Consider the following 21,462-nt stretch of genomic DNA (forward strand, 5'->3'; position numbering starts at 1 on the left):
TTACTCTTCATCAACAGATGCCAGAGAGACAGAAGTGAGAAAACAAAAGAAAACAGCCCATACGTTTCTATTTCCTCTTTATTTCATTCCTCTCCTTTCATCCAATATTTCTTTATGTGTTTGGTTATTGCACATCTGTGCATTTATTTTGTAGCCCCTGGGGTTATTCTCTAAAATCTTAAGCCTATACCATCTGTCTGTTCAAGCAATTAGTCTGTGATGCTGTTTATCAGAAGCGTCATCAAATGTGTGTTGCAAATGAGTCCTGTAGCTATTCCACATTATCATCTTTGTAGTGATGCATTTTATTTCACAGACAGACAGTAAAACCACTTAAGCCTAGTGGGCCTTTGATAAAGTTCATATTACCTAAATCCTGCTCCCTTGAGGAGACTACCGGCTCTAGACATCAATATTGTACTTAATAATTTATGCAATCACCAGACTCAGGTGCATCTGTAATTGATGCTCCTCACATCTGGAGTGTGGCTGTGTAACCCTGTGATCATAACAGCTGTTCAGGTAACCAACAGAATGCTATCAGGCTGACAAACACTCAGTGTGGATGTGTCAGCTAGTGTTATGTGCTTTGTTCTATTGTTTGCATGGAGTTTTGCTAAACTATAACCTAAGCCATCCATCATTCAGTATTCAGTAAGCCTATTCACTAGTTTGAAGGTAGTGAGATTGTTGACAACTTGGCTAAATCCAATGACGTCAGCCTATAGATGCAAATTCACTGTATGTGCAACATCAAATGGACACCAAAGCTATATTACGTAGCTATATGTACAAGCTAAGAATGTAGCTCCTTACACACACTTAGACCTGTTACTGTGCATGTTCTGTGCCAGGCTGGCTGATTTAAAGTTTATCATTATTTATGGGTATAACGTGCAATGTTGAGAAAGAGAACTCTCAGCAGAACACATCTGGCGCAAATAAATCTCATGGTATTACTGGATACGTGCTGGTTCAGGTTTAGTACCAGTGGTTTGCATTTGGCTCTGAGTCAAACAACTCCTGTCTAGTTGAATTTATTTACTTGTCATGTCTCTTGCTCCCACCAGATGGCGATGTTTAATTGATAAGCATTAGCAGTCAAGGGGAATCATTGGGAGGCCATCTCACACATTTTTATTTGTAGGAGACAACTTCCTCTAAAGCATTTTCACCTGTTTATGGATGATGTTACCTTTTATCATATACGTTTATAGCTTATATTTCCATATGTACCACAAATGAATGATTGAACAAATAAATTAATATTTTTTTTACATCATTGATTAAACAGTATTCCCCAAGTGTGTGTGTGTGTGTTACAGCACAGAATGGATAATGTGTGTGCGCGCCCACTTGAGGAGCTGTGCCAAGACACATAAAGTGATAGTCAGTAGAGACACAGTGGTAGTGACACTACTGAGGGAGCCAATGCAGGCAAGCAGCCTCTGCAGCTAATAGCACTAAAGATCCCCAATTAAAAGTGGAGACAGGGGACTAGGTGTTTTCATTGGCCCGTGAACACTGCTGCGGTCGCTGCCAGAGAATGGTTGGGTTCGGTTATGTTGCAATATGTTCCTCTGAGCATTCCATTTAAGAGATGAGAAGTAAAGTAGGCCTGTGAAGAATATTTTGTGTGTATGTACATTAGGCAAACTGACCTATCACTCTCTCTCTCTCTCGACAGAAAATGTAGGCTGCCTGAATCTGAAATTAGGAAGAAGAAACACTGTTTGGCATTATTACCTTAGTCCACTTGTTGTGGCAGCTGTGAGGTGTGGTTTTCAGATGTCCCTCCAACGGTGGGAGTTACACAACGTTCAAACACGCGGTATTTTCTCAAACACATGTCACTGCGGTAGCGGCGCTCAGCGGGGGTCGTTCTACTTCGTGAGCTTTCTTCCTCACACTTCTTGAGTAAGGTCTATATGCTGACAGGAAGCCCACAACAACAACAACGAAAACAACCGATCAAGTTTTGTTTGAGGATAGTCTTACACAAACTAATGTTGAGTCATAATAAACTTCATGTAGGTAAGCCTTAGCCTATCAGAGATTCAGCACCACTGACATCGACGGCGTCAGAATGAAGAACTTCAGCACCACATAACAGTGGACAGCTGCCACCTAAGGCGAAGTCATTCCTCACTGGGAGAATCCCTAAAAATGTACACAACAAAGCCTAACCAAAAGAACAAGAAGCCTGGAAGAAGAAGGCTCCCCCACGAATAGCTTTATTGATATATTGTGAACACCAACTTGTAAATAATACATTACAGCTCAACAAAATACCTCTCTATTTTGTTATTGAACTCCCAGCTACACTTAATGTCTTATACAGTAAAACTCATTAAATGTTTGGGGAACTAAAACATCTCTGATATGAAGGGGTTTGGGTGGTCAATGGGTTTGTACTTTAGTGGTAAACGTTTCACCCAATGTATTTAAGCTCTGTTCTGCTCTGCCATCTTTACTGCTATCCAGTCAGCCCCTTCCCTTGGAGCAGTCCAAAAATATTTCAGTTGCTAAAAACAGATTCCATCCCTCCTTTATCGTTCTATCGCTCACCCTCTTTTTTTGGTCTTACACTTCCCCCTCTGTCTTTTTTGGCCCTGTCAAACTTTTAAAAAGTGGACCAAAGTGATTTTAAATAGCATGGTGCATGACTAATGACAGAAACATGTTCGAATCATTGCAGGAGAAGTCCTTGGAAGACAAATGAATTTTCAGCAGAATAATTAACTTAATTAACAAATTTGCATGCATATTCATCAAGCTATTGAAGTCTCTCCAGCCTGGCTTGATGAACACTGCCGTAATAACCATCTAATTTACATTCTGCCATCCGACGCCATTTGTAGACGAAGATGAGACCAAAAAAAAAGTGACGTACTCACACATACTGCACACTTCTCTTAATGGATCATCCACAGCCTCAGACTGATGTATAGATGTTGTAGATATGTATGTCACACATGTTATAGATTCACTAGTGAAATCTATCTTGATGTATAGTGTAATGGGAGATTCATCCAGAGAATGTCTCTGCTACTATCTGGGCCCGCTGTGTGGTGCCTGGTCCTGGGGTGCGGGACAGGAGGCTGTAGCTCCCCTAGTCCCCCTGCCTCAGCTGCTCTCCTGGGTATAATGTTGGCAACGGTCCCTGACTCATGGTTCTCCAGGGCCTCCAGACTGCGGCGGGGAGAGGCTGGCATTCCCCCCCGCCGTCTCTGCAGGGCAATCTTAAAAGGTAGCAAGGTGTGACGGCACAGACTGGCAGCTTGGCACGTGTGGTGCCCGAGGATACCAGGCAGCATTCCTGCAATCAAGCAGCTCCATGGCTGCACCGCCCCCACGTGTGTGTGTGTGTGTGTGTGTGTGTGTGTGTGTGTGTGTGTGTGTGTGTGTGTGTGTGTGTGTGTGTGTGTGTGTGTGTGTGTGTGTGTGTGTGTGTGTGTGTGTGTGTGTGGTGTGTGTGTGTGTGTGTGTGTGTGTGTGGGTGGGTGTGTGTATTTATGACTGTATACAAATTACTGTGACACCTTCAATGACGTCTACATATGTATTGACATACTGAAGGCCTTTTCTGTGTTTTTGTATTGCCTAATGGTCACACAATACTATATAACTGTGTATGTGCATGTGAGTGCTTTTGTTTTTGAGCTTGATGTTTGTAATCAAGCACAATACCACACCATAACCATATCTATATGTCTGCTCCTATCTGACACCCTTAGGCCACCACACACACACACACACACACCCAGAACCCCTCTTTTTTACTATGATTTCAAAACAAAAAACTTGAAGTTTTTGAGGTTGGCACATTTCCAGGCGATGCGGGAGAGCAAAATGGCATCGGTAGAAAAACTCTCAAAAGCCTCTCAGAAGTTTAGGCCATCATCCCGTTTAGGCTATCCTCCAGAGCTGTGCCACACGGTGCCTGTTTGATGGTGGCACAGACAGGAAAGTTCTGAAGAAAGTCCCAAACCCACTGAGGGAATTTGATTACCTCTATTTATTATCCTCCTTCCTCTGAGTGAGTGATGGAGCCGCTAACCATCTGTCCTCTGTTTCATTTGCATCGTCAACACCTGCCTGCATGTTTATCGCTCACACTTTTTTATTCATCCTTTTTTTTTTTTTTTTTTAATTTATTTTCTCTTTAAAAAGACCACTTTAATGGAATCAACAACAACAAAAAATGGGTTGAGAGGAGAATGGATTTGTTGCCGGGAGTGATGGGTGGTGTGTGTTTGTTTCATTTCCACAATAATACGACACTGTGTCTTTGGACATGAGGAAATAATTGGAGGAAATGACTTTAAGTTTGTGCCAAAATTAACACAAAAAAACCTTTCTCTGACATTGGAGTTAAAGATAAACCTGATATAAACCACATATACACATAGTGAACAAGGAAATCACCCATGGTGCTTTATTACATTCTGGCATTGTTACCATTGTTGTATAAGAATGATTAGCAATGGCCCAATCATGTAACTCTGTCTGTCGTACACAGTACATTTCATAATTATAACAGAATTCCTTGGCATTCATTTTTATTTAGAATTGTAAATGTTTCTACAGAAGTCCATCCTTTGTTTCCTACGTGAAGGAACCTCAATCCTCTGTCGATTGGTGAACTGTTCACATTCTGTAGACTATGGACTTTAAGATCATTATTGGTGAACATGTTTAGCCTATTGCAGTCTTTGTGCTCCTGTTTTTCCCAGATGGGTGGTGTCTGGGCCTGCAGAGGCTGTCGGAGGCTATGCCTCTGTGTGTGTGTGTGTGTCTGCCTCTAGTGCCTCTGTCTGTGCCTCCACTGGTGATACATTGACTAGCATGACATTTTGTTGGACCACGACCAAACGACAACCCTATTATTCTTCCTCCCCCCCACCCTCCACTCCTCCACCCATCATGTACAGACTGCGGACCCCTCCACCCTCCCCCTCTTTGTTTCCTCAGGCCTTCCCTACACACACACACACGCACACACACACGCACGCACGCACGCATGCATTAACGCACGCACGCATGCACACACATGCGCAAACACACACCTCCTCCCCCTCCCTTATGCCTCCATGGTGGGGCAGACAAGGCAGCAGCAGTGAGGCATGTACACCAGTGGAATCCTGGGATAGTAGTGGGTCCCCCAGGAGGGCATGGTATAGTGAAGGAGGGAGATGGCACCATGCCAGAAGGAGAGTACCATGGTCCATCGCAGGCTAGCATCCCCTATAGATGACTGTATATAGTCAGGGTAGTTATGTTTGTGCACTGTATGTTGCATTGGAGGAGGAATATGTTTAGACCCAATGTGGTGTTGGGAGTGGTGTTTTTTTTATTTATTTCACAGGTTGGCTCTTGCAATTAGATGCTTATGAAAAACAAGATATAAAAATTCAGCGCTATATCTTACAAGGTACCACCACCCCCTTCACAACCACCCACACATGTGCACATGCAGAAATGTGCAACATATGTGCAGGCAACAACTCCTGCAAATCAGCCAACACTGTGTGAGAAGAGAGAGAATAGGGAGAACACAACCTGGTGACTATTTGTTCCTTGACAATAAGCAAAGCTCAAATCAAGTAGTTAGTTTACAACTGAGATGGATAATACTGCTTCCTATCAGTCTAATTTGAACAACAACACATAGAGTATTGTTCAGTTGATCTGTAGCAGGTCTCTAGAAATGCCAAAAGCTACTGTTCTATATCTAGGAACAACCAAAAGGTTCTGTATAGCCTTCAAAATTGTTCTATTTTGGGTATCATACATATTCAACCCCTTTGGATTTCAATAAATGGTATTATGTTACAAAGTGGGATACAAACATCTGCAAATAATACTCTGTACTTCTTAAAAATGAAAGAAAAAGTAAAAGCTAATATACTTTGAATAGATAAGTATCCACATGCTAGAAAAAGCTTTGGCAACAATTACAGCTTTTTGAGATAGTCCAAGGGCAAAAATGTGGTGTAGACATTTGGGAGGGGGGACGAAGAGTAGACGTGGGGCCCGGGGGTCCTCCCCCAGACATTTTTTTCCTGCAATTCTACACAGTTTGACATAACTCATTATGCCTCTCTTGAGGGATATTTTGTGGGGTATATGGAGGTATATGGAGGAAAACACAGTATAAGTGTAATGATAAGTAGAAGGCCCCCCAACCCCCAAAAATCTGTTTTTAGGTAAAAGGAAAGGAAATGAAAGGGGGATACCTAGTCAGCTGAATGCCTTCAAATGAAATGTGTCTTCCAACATACAGTACCAGTAAAAAGTTTGGCCATACCTACATTCATGGGTTTTTCTTTAATTTTACAATTTTCTACATTGTACAATAATAGTGAAGACATCGAAACTATGAAATTAAACATATGGAATCATGTAGTAACCAAAACAAATGTTAAACAAATCAAAATATGTTTTATATTCTTCAAAGTAGCCACCCTTTGCCTTGAGGACAGCTTTTCACACTCTTGGCATTCTCTCAACCAGCTTCACCTGGAATGCTTTTCCAACAGTCTTGAAGGAGTTCCCACATATGATGAGCACTTGTTGGATGCTTTTCCTTCACTCTGCGGTCCAACTCATCCCAAACCATCTCAATTGGGTTGAGCTCGGGTGATAGTGGAGGCCAGGTCACCTGATGCAGCACTCCATTCCTCTCATTCTTGGTTAAATAGCCCTTACACAGCCTTGAGGTGTGTTGTGTCATTGTCCTATTGAAAAACTAATGATAGTCCCACTAAGCGCAAACCAGATGGGATGGTATATCACTGCAGAATGCTGTGGTAGCCATGCTGGTTAAATGTGCCTTAAATTCTAAATAAATCACAGATAGTGTCACTAGCAAAGCATCCCCACACCATCACACCTCCTTCTCTATGCTTCACGGTGGGAACCACACATGCAGAGATCATCCGTTCACCTACTCTGCGTCTCACAAAGACACAGCGGTTGGAACCAAAAATGTCAAATTTGGACTCATCAGACCAAAGGACAGATTTCTACCTGTCAAATGTCCATTGCTCATGTATCTTGGCTCAAGCAAGTCTCTTATTATTATTGGTGTCCTTTAGTAGTGGTTTCTTTGCAGCAATTTGACCATGAAGGCCTGATTCATGCATTCTCCTCTGAACAGTGGATGTTGAACTCTGTGGCGCATTTATTTGGGCTGCAATTTCTGAAGCTGGTAACTAATTAACTTATCCTCTGCAGCAGAGGTAACTCTGGGTCTTGAAGAAACTTTCAAAGTTCTTGACATTTTCCGGATTGAATGACCTTCATGTCTTAAAGTAATGATGGTCTTTTCTCTCTGCTTATTTGAGTTGTTCTTGCCATAATATGGATTTGGTATTTTACCAAATAGGGCTATCTTCTGTGTACCACCCCTACCTTGTCACAGCACAACTGATTGGCTCAAATGTATTAAGAAGAAAAGAAATTACATAAATTCACTTTTAACAAGGCACACCTGTTAATTGAAATGCATTCCTGGTGACTACCTCATGAAGCTGGTTGAGAGAATGCCAAGAGTAGGCAAAGCTGTCATTTATTTTTTATTTTTTTATTTCACCTTTATTTAACCAGGTAGGCCAGTTGAGAACAAGTTCTCATTTGCAACTGCGACCTGGCCAAGATAAAGCATAGCAGTGTGAGCAGACAACACAGAGTTACACATGGAATAAACAATTAACAAGTCAATAACACAGTAGAAAACAAAGGGGGGAGTCTATATACAATGTGTGCAAAAGGCATGAGGAGGTAGGCGAATAATTACAATTTTGCAGATTAACACTGGAGTGATAAATGATCAGATGGTCATGTACAGGTAGAGATATTGGTGTGCAAAAGAGCAAGTAAATAAATAAAAACAGTATGGGGATGAGGTAGGTGAAAATGGGTGGGCTATTTACCAATAGACTATGTACAGCAGCAGCGATCGGTTAGCTGCTCAGATAGCTGATGTTTGAAGTTGGTGAGGGAGATAAAAGTCTCCAACTTCAGCGATTTTTGCAATTCGTCATCAAGGCAAAGGGTGGCTTCTCTGAAGAATCTCAAATGTAAAATATATTTAGATTTCTTTAAAAATGTTTGGTTACTACGTGATTCCATATGTGTTATTTCATAGTTTTGACTATTATTCTACAATGTACAATAGTAAAAATAAAGAAAAACCCTTGATTGAGTAGGTGTGTCCAAAATGTTTGACTGGTACTGTATTTGTTTTAGGAAAACAACTAACTTCCTGCATTTCAACACATTTTGCCATGTGGCTGAGAGAAACATTTGCAGTTTTAAAATGCTATTCTGCAGATTTTGTCATTTTAAAGCTAATTTCATGCAATTTTACACATTTTGCCATGTGGCAGAGAGAAAAACAAATGCCTTTTTTTATAGCTCATTTCATGCTATTCTTCATTTTTGCCATGAGGATGAGAGAAAATTGAGCAGTTTCAAAGATAATTTCCTGCTGCTCTACACATTCCTCCTCACCAGCGTCATGATCCATGTCTCATATGCAGTATATCGTTTGGTCATTGTACTGCCAGAGAATGAATTGTGAGCAAGGCCTCAAAAAAGCTTTATATACCAGAGCCATGAGAAAAATTCTATATATTATTGAAACAATGTTGCAATTGTTTGTGAGAATGTCAACAGGTGTGGTTCCAGTGGGGGAAAGATTATGTTGGGGAAATGTTCCCGTGGGGTTTGCCATGGAAGCCAAGAAGGGGAGTGAGGTGGGAGTGAGGTGTGTGTGTGTGTGTGTGTGTGTGTGTGTGTGTGTGTGTGTGTGTGTGTGTGTGTGTGTGTGTGTGTGTGTGTGTGTGTGTGTGTGTGTGTGTGTGTGTGTGTGTGTGTGTGTGTGTGTGTGTGTGTACTCAAACACACATGCACGTGGGGGTCTGGGAGAGGAAGTGTGTCCATCTGATGAATGGGCATGTGCCTGAACTCAATTTTATACACTAATTGTAGTCTCACCCATTCATTTCTAATGACTGGCCATTTTTAAACGTCAACACCACAGGTGTACAAAGGTTAAATAAAACACCCACATTTTTATGAACATTTATTTTGTGTGTTCAGATGCCCTGTGTGGACAAAGTCATGGAACCTTATGACAATCAGATTAAATGAACTACATTTTTCAGAAAGAAAACTTGTAAATCGGTCCAATTCGATCAGAACACAGCAGGAGGGTTAGGGTAACTGTCTTGTGAAAATATCACTTTTAAATGTTCATATTCTGTAAACTCACACCCAAATTATGCTGTTGACTCATCCTATACTCATATTTGTGGCAAAGCATAAACTGGAGAGAAAAAAAACTACAAAAACCTCAAACTCTAACAGGCCATTTCAAAAATGCTTGCTATTTCCTCATAGATGATGATGTCCTCCTCCAGAGGAGGAGGATGTGCTGGCCAATCATTGGTCTCCTTACATTAATATTTTTAATGACTGGTATACGGTCACACCATTCTGTTGTTGGGGTACGCCAGTACCATTCCAACACAGAAAAGCAGCATTTTAACATACTTAATTGGCATTTTTTGGAAGGAAAACTATTTCACTCATATTGTAATCAATTATAGGTCATATTTCATAGAAATCTGGAAACACTGGACAGTTACTTTAAAGGTCGACTTTGGGCAAAAATGATAAAATAACATATTTAAACTGTATAACTGATCAATGTACCATCATATCAGGTCATGTATTGCTTAAAAACAAAAACTAAATGGATGAATAAGATATTTGGCTACAGAAGTGCCATTTCTTACCAATCTCTACAGCTTCTGTCTACCAAAAAATCCTGTCAATTTGGCGTCAACACATACTGGAGCAGTTTGCTGGCTAGCTACAAGTGGCTAGACTAGCTATGTCGATTGTGGTGCTCATAACCAGAATGACACTTTTATGAACCCCCAAAGGCACACCCCATTTCTGTTTGAAAATTAAGAAAGAGGTGTTGGACCGGTTATCATGCACAAAGTCGACCGTTAATGCACATTTTCTGCAACTCTACATATTTGGCCATTGCTTATGACGTTTTCATATGCTATCTGGGGGCCCCCAACCCACCAAAACAAATTAAAAATAAATATATATATACAATGGGGAGAACAAGTATTTGATACACTGGCGATTTTGCAGGTTTTCCTACTTACAAAGCATGTAGAGGTCTGTCATTTCTATCATAGGTACACTTCAACTGTGAGAGACGGAATCTAAAACAAAAATCCAGAAAATCACATTGCATGATTTTTAAGTAATTAATTTGCATTTTATTGCATGCCATAAGTATTTGATACATCAGAAAAGCAGAACTTAATATTTGGTACATAAACCTTTGTTTGCAATTACAGAGATCGTACGTTTCCTGTAGTTCTTGACCAGGTTTGCACACAATGCAGCAGGGATTTTGGCCCACTCCTCCATACAGACCTTCTCCAGATCCTTCAGGTTTCGGGGCTGTCGCTGGGCAATATGGACTTTCAGCTCCCTCCAAAAATTTTCTATTGGGTTCAGGTCTGGAGACTGGCTAGGCCACTCCAGGACCTTGAGATGCTTCTTACAGAGCCACTCCTTAGTTGCCCTGGCTGTGTGTTTCGGGTCGTTGTCATGATGGAAGACCCAGCCATGACCCATCTTCAATGCTCTTACTGAGGGAAGGAGGTTGTTGGCCAAGATCTCGCGATACATGGCCCCATCCATCCTCCCCTCAATATGGTGCAGTCGTCCTGTCCCCTTTGCAGAAAAGCATCCCCAAAGAATGATGTTTCCACCTCCATGCTTCACGGTTGGGATGGTGTCCTTGGGGTTGTACTCATCCTTCTTCTACCTCCAAACACGGCGAGTGGAGTTTAGACCAAAAAGCTCTATTTTTGTCTCATCAGACCACATGACCTTCTCCCATTCCTCCTCTGGATCATCCAGGGGGTCATTGGCAAACTTCAGACGGGCCTGGACATGCGCTGGCTTGAGCAGGGGGGGCTTGAGCAGGGGGACCTTGCATGCGCTGCAGGATTTTAATCCATGACGGCGTAGTGTGTTACTAATGGTTTTCTTTGCGACTGTGGTTCCAGCTCTCTTCAGGTCATTGACCAGGTCCTGCCGTGTAGTTCTGGCCTGATCCCTCACCTTCCTCATGATCATTGATGCCCCACGAGGTGAGATCTTGCATGGAGCCCCAGACCGAGGGTGATTGACCGTCATCTTGAACTTCTTCCATTTGCTAATAATTGCGCCAACAGTTGTTGCCTTCTCAACCAAGCTGCTTGCCTATTGTTCCCCCATTCCCTGTGGCAATTTCGGCAATGGGTTAGTCTCTACGGGCCCGATTCAGACTTAGGAAATGTACGCCTTTCCTACGCAAATGTCAGTAGTTGGTATTCAGACTTACCGTATACAGGTGCTTAATGGGCTTTGTTGGCGTGGTTCCCTTGCATGTGCTGAATAAATGTAATTCAACCACTGAAAACCCTTCCACTTGCTGGCCAACATCATTTCTTGTGAAGTTTTTATTCAATAGGGTTTTCTGTACATTTTTTAAAAGCCATCCCTTTAAATTTGGTGTACCTTAAATTTGAATTTTCTCGACGCGTAGGTTGTAGGTTATTGTCCTGCTGAAAGGTACATTTCTCCCGAGTGTCTGGTGGAAAGCAGACTGAATCAAGATTTCCTCTAGGATTTTACCTGTGCTTATCTCTAACCCGTTTATTTTTATCCCCCCAAAAAACTCCCCAGTCTTTGCCGATTTCAAACATACCCATACCATGATGCAGCCACCAGCATGCTTGACAATACGGAGGCAGTTATTGAGTGATGTGTTGTACATAAGGCTTTGCATTTAGACCAACATGTTTATTCCTTTGTCGTGTTTTTCTTGCAGTATTACTTTAGTGCCTTGTTGCAAACAGGATACATGTTTTGAAATATTTTGATTATGTATATTTGTATCCTTCTTTTCACTCTGTCATTTAGGTCATTATTGTGGAGTAACTTCAATGTTGTTGATCCCATCCTCAGTTTTCTAACATCACAGCCATTGATCTCTGTAGCTGTTTTAAAATGACCAATGGCCTCATGGTAACATCCCTGAGCAGTTTCCTTCCTGTCCTACAGCTCACTTCAGAAGGACGACTGTATCTTTGTTGTGTCTGGGTGGTTTAATACATCCTCCACAGCATAGTTATTAACTTGACCAAGCTTAAAGAGATATGCAATGTCTGATTTGTTAATGTTACTCATCTACCAATCACTGCCCTTCTTTATGAGGCGTTGAAAAGCTCCCAGGTCTTTGTATTTGAATCTGCTTGAAATTCAATACTTGACTGAGGGACCTTACAGATGTTTTATCTATGGGGGACGAAGGAAGGGGTAGTCATTTAAAAATCATGTAACTTATTATTTGAATTGTTAAGCCAACTTTTACTCCTGAACTAATTTAGGCTTGCCTAAACAAAGAGGGTGAAATACTTATGCAACAACAATATTTTAGCTATTTAATTAGTATTGATTGGTAAACGTTTGTAAAAAAAAACTTTGACATTATAGAGTATTTTGTGTAGATGAATGACAAAACAAGATCATAATTAAATGGTAGAGCTCCAACTGCATATTTGGCCTTGTAGCTGAAACAGAACAGGGCTCTAGCATTGACAGTGATTTCTGATAACGGATGGATAAATCGAGGTTAAATGCGTTACACCAATGCAGATTTAGGCCAGCAACCTTTTGGACCATTTCAGTGAGCTAACCTAACCGCTGGACCATGCAGTGACCATACTGTTCAGAAGTAGATGCATCTAGCAGCAGTCTACTCCTATATTGCACTAGATGTGTCTTTGTGTGCTAAATTAGCGCAGAATGAAACTGATGACATTGTTCAGGGACTTTAGTTCATTAGCATTTTTGTGCTTAGCATTAGCAGATAATATAAATGGCTTTAAGTGTCTGACAACCCCTTTCCAAATGACTGCTAATGTGGCCCTGATTAGCCTGTGTCTAGTGCAGACAAACTTCATGCAATTTGTCCAGATAGGAAGAGTTCTTACATATTTAATCTCTGGTTCTCTAGTTCTACTAATGGTCCTGTAGATGGATGAGGTCAATGGTTGGGCTATATTCTCTCATTCCACTAGACTGAACTGTAACTAGTTTCAACTGTAACTTGTTGGCAGTTGAAAGGGATGTTGCACACAAAAGTGACACCCCCAGATACAGAAGTTCAGATAATATACTGAAGAAGTCTAAAGTTAGAATATTTGTTTTATACCAAAGGTGTTGTCGCTTTCTGTTTTCATACACCATGCCGAACATCCCAACATGTCATATAGATCATTCCATAACATTTCAGCCAACACAACAATTGTAGGTCTACCATACCGCATTATCGTATAATTCTGTTCCATTTTATGTGCAGACATTACTAGTTAGGCCTACCTCTCAGTAGTATTAGAACCTAAGAACCCCTGATTTAATTTCCCTGATGCCAAGACAAAATGTGAGAATGTGCCAAGTGTAGAAATAGGGGGGGTTCTTTTACGGACCAGGACCAGGAAGGGTGCCAAGCCGACACCAATCTAATATTTAAACGAGTTATTGGCTGCCGATGTGGTGCAACTTCTGTTAGGAGGATCACCTGCACCCACCACCTCTCCAAGGGCACACACACACACACACACACACACACACACACACACACACACTCACAAACACACACATACACACACCACCTCTCGGAGGACCTGCTTTTCTGAAGGGCTTAGCTCCTTAAACCTTCTAATTAAAACAAGAAATCTCTTCGCCAAGACCCCCACTGCAACCCACCCAAAAAGATTATTAGGAATTTAATGGGGGACATTTTGCCTCGCACACCATCTGAGACCCTGGACTTGTGGCAAAATTGTGGGAACGGTGACAAAAAGAGGGGAGAGAGAGAGAGAGAGAGAGAGAGAGAGAGAGAGAGAGAGAGAGAGAGAGAGAGAGAGAGAGAGAGAGAGAGAGAGAGAGAGATGGGGATAGAGTGAGAGAGAGTGTGTGTGAGGGGTGAGAGAAAGAGAGGGGGACATCTCTGAGCCAAGTAGAAGTAGAGGTGGAGAGTGGGCCACCGTCATGGAGCCCCACACAGATAAATCAACATCACAGGAGCACAACATGTTTCACTTGTAATTACGGGGACGGTATTATTAACAGGCTATTCATTCAGGAGGATGTTTCTCTATAGAGGTACTCAGGTGTCTGTTAACCCCACACACACACACACACACACACACACACACACACACACACACACACACACACACACACACACACACACACAGACACACACACACAGACACACACACACACACACACACACACACACACACACACACACACACACACACACACACACACACACACACAGAGCTGTCCGTACTAAGGGCATTGATGAAAGGCTGGTATCGGTTAGCTGGCTTTAGGTCAATAAACCACTCTTCTACAGATCCTAGGTCAGCCCTAAAATGTGATAAGTGAAAACTGTCCCAGTTTCCATTGGCAAAGAATGAAAGTGAAGTGGATGCGGATATGGTAGGCTTTTCTCAGCCACATTTTACAGTTCATTCTTATAACACCTTTTATATAGCATAACACACATGAATCTTGAAGTTGTTAATACAGTAACTAAGTGACAAAAAGGCTTGGATAGATGTAGTACACATTGAGGTTTTTCTGCTCCTTTGTGGAGACAGTTTTGTCTCCTGAAATAGGAACATATGCTGTCTGCTAGGCTCTTTCTCTCTTCATCATGTGAAATATCACCACTCTGGGTTCTATGACACTTACATATGCAGCCCAACAATTACAAGCTCATCAAAAGCACTTGTTAATTCACAGGTATCATTTTTGCACCAGTCTGTCAAAAGCTAGAGGTGTTCCTATTTCATTTGTACTAGATATTAGTAGGTAATGGCTGGTACTCTGTGTTTCATTAGTACTAGATATTAGAAGGTAATGGCTAGTACTCTGTGTTTCATTAGTACTAGATATTAGAAGGTAATGGCTGGTACTCTGTGTTTCATTAGTACTAGATATTAGAAGGTAATGGCTGGTACTCTGTATTTCATTAGTACTAGATATTAGAAGGTAATGGCTGGTACTCTGTATTTCATTAGTACTAGATATTAGAAGGTAATGGCTGGTACTCTGTATTTCATTAGTACTAGATAATAGCAGGTAATGGCTGGTACTCTGTGTTTCATTAGTACTAGATATTAGAAGGTAATGGCTGGTACTCTGTGTTTCATTAGTACTAGATATTAGAAGGTAATGGCTGGTACTCTGTATTTCATTAGTACTAGATAATAGCAGGTAATGGCTGGTACTCTGTGTTTCATTAGTACTAGATATTAGAAGGTAATGGCTGGTACTCTGTGTTTCATTAGTACAAGATATTAGAAGGTAATGGCTGGTACTCTGTGTTTCATTAGTACTAGATATTAGAAGGTAATGGCTGGTACTCTGTATTCCATTAGTACTAGATAATAGCAGGTAATGGCTCATATTCTGTATTTCATTTTACAGCCTTTGTAGCTAGTCTATATTAGTTCTTAATTGTTCTTCTTTGGAAAATGTTTGTTAATAAACTTAATTATCTTCAAATATGCATTGGTTTTCAATTGAAAGGTACAATATTTGACCCAGCGATAGGCCTACTACACATCTTGTCCCAGAGCAGAACTATCAGGGAATGCGCCATTCACAAGTAGGCTAAACTAAAATGTAGCGATTACGTTGTGACTGATTGGACATTCTTTTACTGTAGTTTTATAGATCTTTAAGGCAAGTGAATTCAATTAGCCTAATCATGATATCTGAGTGGATACGGAACATGTATTTTCAACAGAGCTCTTTGAAGGTAACCTGTCAAATCATGTTTTGTATTTGCATGGTCTCGTGCATCCGCGGACTAATTTCTCAGGATGACAATGCACATTCGCCCGGGGATTAGCGCGACCTATAGCCTACGACGCTTCCCAGCAAGCTTCTGATCTGCAGTCTGTCGCTATCTGGCTGAAGTCCACGCAGTTATAGCGCCCAACTTGGCGACATTTATGGCACAGGCTTACAATGGACGCATGCCCACCTCTCCCTCTCTTTCTCTCTTTCTCTCTCTCGCTCTCTAACACACACATTTAGATGTTGTCTTTCTCTAACTGAGTTATTAATTAAGTAGAGATACATTTTCTGCCCCCAAGAAATACAAACTATTTTCGGGTGAATAAAATGTATCAATTTCTGTGTGATTTTTGGACATAGGCTATTTGAGGTTGCCAGCCTATAATCGAAAGGTCAAATGGGTAGTGTGGACAGTATAATGAATTAATTCAATTACATTTGCAACTAAATATTGCTTCATAATATCATGATTACATTGATTGTGTGACTAACAATAAATTCAGGTAGGTTCGTTTCATAAGCTCTGAAATAGAATATTATTACAAAAGCCATCAGTCATTCGTCTTCAATAATGTCTTTGAACGTCACATTATCACTGAAAAACCTTATGCATTGATTTCTATATTCGGCAAACACGGAAAACAATGGAGGCTCTTTAATTCCATTTTATTCAACGTTATGTTGTTTATAAAACAATCCCATTACCAGATACAAATTTGAAAGAAGGTGAAAAAAACAGAAGCGCACTATACCCCCACGAACACTTCATTGAATAATACAATAATTACATAATTGGTGTGTGCCAAATATACATTTCAAATTAAGGCAGCCTGTTCATATAAACGAAATTATTACTTGAGAATTTTCCATAAATATATGTTAATAATTAGCCTAACATTATTGTTATAAAAGTATTCCATTAACTAAAGAGCTAAAATAAGCTTTATGCCAATAGGCCAATATTTTTAAGATGAGAATTTAGGAAATAAAGTAGACTAAAATTCTCTCCATAGTTGCATATGAACAGACACAATATTAACATGTAAACAATAGTCCTCGGTAACAAATCGAATGTGCCCACTATATACAAAAATGTGCATTGATTTGTTGCAAGAAATAAGAAAGATAGCGTGTTCAGTTCCAATATCAGAAATGTGTGTAGGCCTACATTGATTAATTTGTCACAAGGCATAGGCTATAACTTGAACAACGAGATAGGCTATAACCTGAATAACGAGATTCATTCCAATGTCATTTTCAGATTAATTTTAAACATGTTATAAATACAAAGGGTTATGTTCCCCCTTTCAAACATCTATTCAGTGACACGTGTATTTCATATTTTATAAATAGGATAACTGTACATTCTTCGATTCATATTTCACTTGATAATTAACACAACGTTTGACACTGTAGAAAACACACAATATGTGAACATTTATTTACATATGTCTACCATCCATAGACAAATGATATCTAGATAAATAAATCCAGATTAAATAACTTACAAATAAATACAAGCCTGGCTTGGAACAATTTATGCAACACTTGAGGCAATGAAAACGTATAGGAATTGTCTGAAGCGTCTTCTAATAGCTCATTTGTTCCAGTTGACTGGTGCCCTACTGACCTGCACGTTTAGTGGGTCATAATAGAGTTGTCTCAGACTGCATGGAGTTCTTTATTGCATACTGTAGTTCCCTTGGCCTTTTATTGCTGTCTTATTTAAGACGTTGCATCACTAGGCCGAACTCCACCATGTCACATTACCCTTTGGATTAATACAATTAGGAATAGAGCATATTCAGCATAAGTATAGTTTGGTATACTACTTTAATGTGTAAGGGCATCAACAAATTATTTCCAAAAAGAATGTTCTTGCATAACAATTTGTGAATAAACATAGCCTATCCATGTGTGTCACTTATCCTACTTCTTGACTCTTACAGGAGATGTAGTGGGCCTATTAACTGAACGCTATTTGACAATCTCCCAGACCTCTGTTTGTTTCCGTTGCCTGCATGGTGTGTTTTCCCTAAAATGATCCCACTACAAAACGTATTTACCCTCAGGACAATTAACATTCAATTACAATGAATAAGTGACTATACATCAGATGGCCCACACCACAACCAACCCTCTGGGCACAGACGTCAATTCAACTTCTAATCCACGTTGGTTCAACGTAATTTCGTTGAAATGACATGGAAACAACGTTGATTCAACCAGTGTGTGCCCAGTGGGAAGTGCCCAAAATTGGCCAAGTTGTCAATAATACATGTGTGGGTTCTGTATTTTAGCCTAATTAGGCTACTCCACTATAAGCTGGTCACATTTGACTTTTCTCTTATCAATTATGAAAGGGCGTGTTTAGTTCCTCCTGCATTGGGTAGAACTGGCTTCGGAGGTGGATGTCATAGGGGACATGGATATCCCGGATGTCAGAGGACCCCCGTGACATTGAGTTCTGACCGAGGGAGTTGCGACCTGCCACCGCCGCGCAGTACCGCATACCGTAATGACAGCTCTTTCCATAGTCCGCTGGCTCCTCGTGCTTTAGGGAGAATATCCCGTTAAAGTTGATTGGAGGGCTCAGAGCACCACTGTCGAATTGAGGGCTCGAACATTCTGGGGACGTGCTCTCGTAGAAGGACTCGTAGGCACTGCAGTAGGAGCTAAATGGTCTGAAAGGTTTGGCGCTGTCCATGGTGCCGCTGCCGTGGCCTGAAGACGCTACAGCCTCGGTGGAACTGTGATAAGGCGCAGGGTACATAGCGTCGAATGGGGACCTACCAGTGAAAGATGTCTCTCCGTTGTGGTCCGTGATGACATTTCTGGCATTGAGCTGGAGACAGCCCGCCACTAAGTTGGTGGTTGGCTGAGACAGTCCCTTGCAGAGCGCCTGGACAAATGCCAATAGGTCGGGTCTCTTGCCGGTGCTGAGGATCTCCGACAGCGCCCAGATGTAGTTCTTGGCCAGTCGGAGAGTCTCAATCTTGGACAGCTTCTGCGTCTTGGAGTAGCAGGGCACGACTTTGCGCAGGCAGTCCAGCGCGTCGTTCAGCCCGTGCATCCTGCTCCGCTCGCGCGCGTTGGCCTCCTGGCGCCGAATTTTCACCCTGTCCACGCGCCCCTTGGTCATCTTCTTTTTACGTGGGCCTCTCCTCCTTCCTGGTAAACCGTCCACGTCCTCGTCTTCTTGGCCTAGCTCCTCTCTCTCGTCCTCATCCCTCTCCGACTCTAACTCATCCTCCGTGGTTTTGATGTGGGTCTGGGAGATGGTATCGGCTGCTTTTAGGAAAGGTTCTTGTTTACTGACCTTGATCTCGCGCACGCAGTCTAGAGGGAAGTTGGCCCCAAACTGGGTCCCGGTCCCTGGCCTCATTGCTGGCTCATCAAACGGTAAGGTCAACATCGTTCTTCAGCGTGACAGAGGGAAGATACGGCTGATTAGTCCGATGTTATCCGTGATTTTATCATTAGACATTTATTAACATTCTTAGCATTATATTTTACCCATGGCCTTATATGGACAAATTGACATCCAACCGAATTGAATATTATAGGCTAAAATTATTCAATTTTCTTGAAATATATCTATAAAGGTCTATGTCATATAGATGTTATGCATCTGTATGACTTTAGTATACATCTTTACATGATTAGCCTATTACTGATAATAATCCAATGATAAGGACAGTAGCCTAGACACCATACCATTAATTAATTAATTCATTCATTCATTCAACTGAGCATCCTTTTAAACCCCAATTATAAACTATCCTTTTGTTAGATACTTTGATTTCAATTCAATTTCCATCCCACAACATGACACCACTGCATTCTTTTTTTCCCCACACTCAGTCTACATGCATGTTTTCCCTCACCTGGATCCTGTGTCAAACAGTGCACATCTTCTCAATAGCCTTCCAGGTAGCTTTACGCGCCAGCACCTTTTTGTTATCGCAATGGGAGATAGCACCAGAGTGGTCCTACTCTCCTTCTTCTCCTTGTCTTTTTTTCTCTCTCTCTGTCTGTCTGTCTCTCTCTCTCCCCCTCTCTCTCTCTCTCTCTCTCTCCCCCCCTCTCTCTCTCTCTCTTTGAGAAATGACACCGATGCCAACCGCCAGAGCTGGTACCCATGCCATCTGCTGATGACGTCACCTGGCAGCGTTGGCCACGTGGTGTGGTCTCGAGGGACTGTTGAATTTCTCCCTGATCATCTGGCATGCTTCTTGCTTCTGGGAAACATCGCAAAGCTTCCCTATAGCTTCTTTAGGAACGGGAGGAAACCAGTAGGGACCTCACACAAAGAACAGATTATACAACAGATGCATGTAAATTCCAAAGAATAGATGTATTCAATGTGAATATCCATGTTCTGTCTCAGGGCATGGTAATGTGTGGATTTTAAATGATAAAAGCAAGGCAATTACGGGGGAATTACGGATGTAGTTTTAAGCAATTGTATTGAATTCAATGTTGATGACATGCTATGTTGAAGGTACATAAAACATTACATGAAATGCATGTAATGCATACAAGCCAGAAATACCCACTTCAGAAGTTGCTTAGGTTACACAAATGAGTGACAGCTAGAGTGACATGATTGATAGCTCCTGTCTTTTGGGTCATGTTGTCAAGGGCGTTTGCCAATTGGCTGAGTTTGCACTGATCAGGAGATTCCCAAGGCCTCTCCTAAATGTAGACTTTTTGGGAGAGGAGTGTCATAAAAATAATAACCTGCGATTAGCTAGCATTAATATGCACTAACACCGGTTATGGATGTGTTGAGTAATGCAGCTTCATACCAATAGGCCCCCAGAGGCCAATCATACTAGTGTGCCTCATTCCATAGTTGCACACAACATCTTTCAATATGAACCGTTTATTGTTACCGTAGAGTAAACTCAATTGTTATACGATAACTGAGAATGGAGGGTTGATTGAGATCAAAGGTTTTTTTGAGTTTAGTTTAGTTTATTCATTTCGACCGTTTAACAAAAACAAAAACAAGCACACATAACACTTGAAAAAGCCATACATGAGTAAAATCATCGAGGATAATCCACAATAACGTCTTGAACTTATTTCCACTGTGGTCCTCGAGACAAGTATTTACATTCACTAGTATTTACATTCTGGATTTAGGGGAAACATTAACATTTGAGTGGTGGCATCTCTGAATCTCTGGTTGGTGGTTGACTAGATGTTTCATGCTTGATTGGTATGTATCAGTCCATGCTCATGTATATGAGTTGACAATATGAATAGCATGTCTTTATTGAACCAGATGACCAAGCATTAACACTTTTGTTCCTTGTCTGGTGATTTAGGGTTAATCTGGGAGGTGGCTTGTATATCTGCCTGTATTCTTCTGTTAATTTGAAGGACATGACTCCCATGCATTCAAATACCAGTTAGGGGACTGGGCTGCCTCCATAGCTGCTTTAGTCCTATCAGATATGATGAACAAGCCACTCATTCGCTAAT

General features: G+C 41.2%; 1 protein-coding gene across 1 annotated transcript; it reads right to left on the reverse strand.

The window, feature by feature from the left end:
* Window positions 1-16,619: 16,619 nt before the first annotated feature.
* On the reverse strand, window positions 16,620-20,011 carry neurod6a (neuronal differentiation 6a). The gene is made up of 2 exons (XM_024376541.1): window positions 19,857-20,011; window positions 16,620-19,388 (listed from the first exon to the last, which is right to left on the reverse strand). The coding sequence occupies exon 2, from the start codon at window positions 19,382-19,384 to the stop codon at window positions 18,320-18,322; it is 1,065 nt and encodes a 354-aa protein (XP_024232309.1). The 5' UTR covers window positions 19,385-19,388; window positions 19,857-20,011; the 3' UTR covers window positions 16,620-18,319.
* Between the last annotated feature and the right edge of the window lie 1,451 nt (window positions 20,012-21,462).

Source organism: Oncorhynchus tshawytscha, linkage group LG16 (genome assembly GCF_018296145.1).
Source record: "Oncorhynchus tshawytscha isolate Ot180627B linkage group LG16, Otsh_v2.0, whole genome shotgun sequence".
NCBI lineage: Eukaryota > Metazoa > Chordata > Actinopteri > Salmoniformes > Salmonidae > Oncorhynchus > Oncorhynchus tshawytscha.

Bases quoted from the DNA above. Each gene is read 5' to 3' on its own strand.
- neurod6a (XM_024376541.1), bottom strand. From the start codon at position 19,384: ATGTTGACCTTACCGTTTGATGAGCCAGCAATGAGGCCAGGGACCGGG.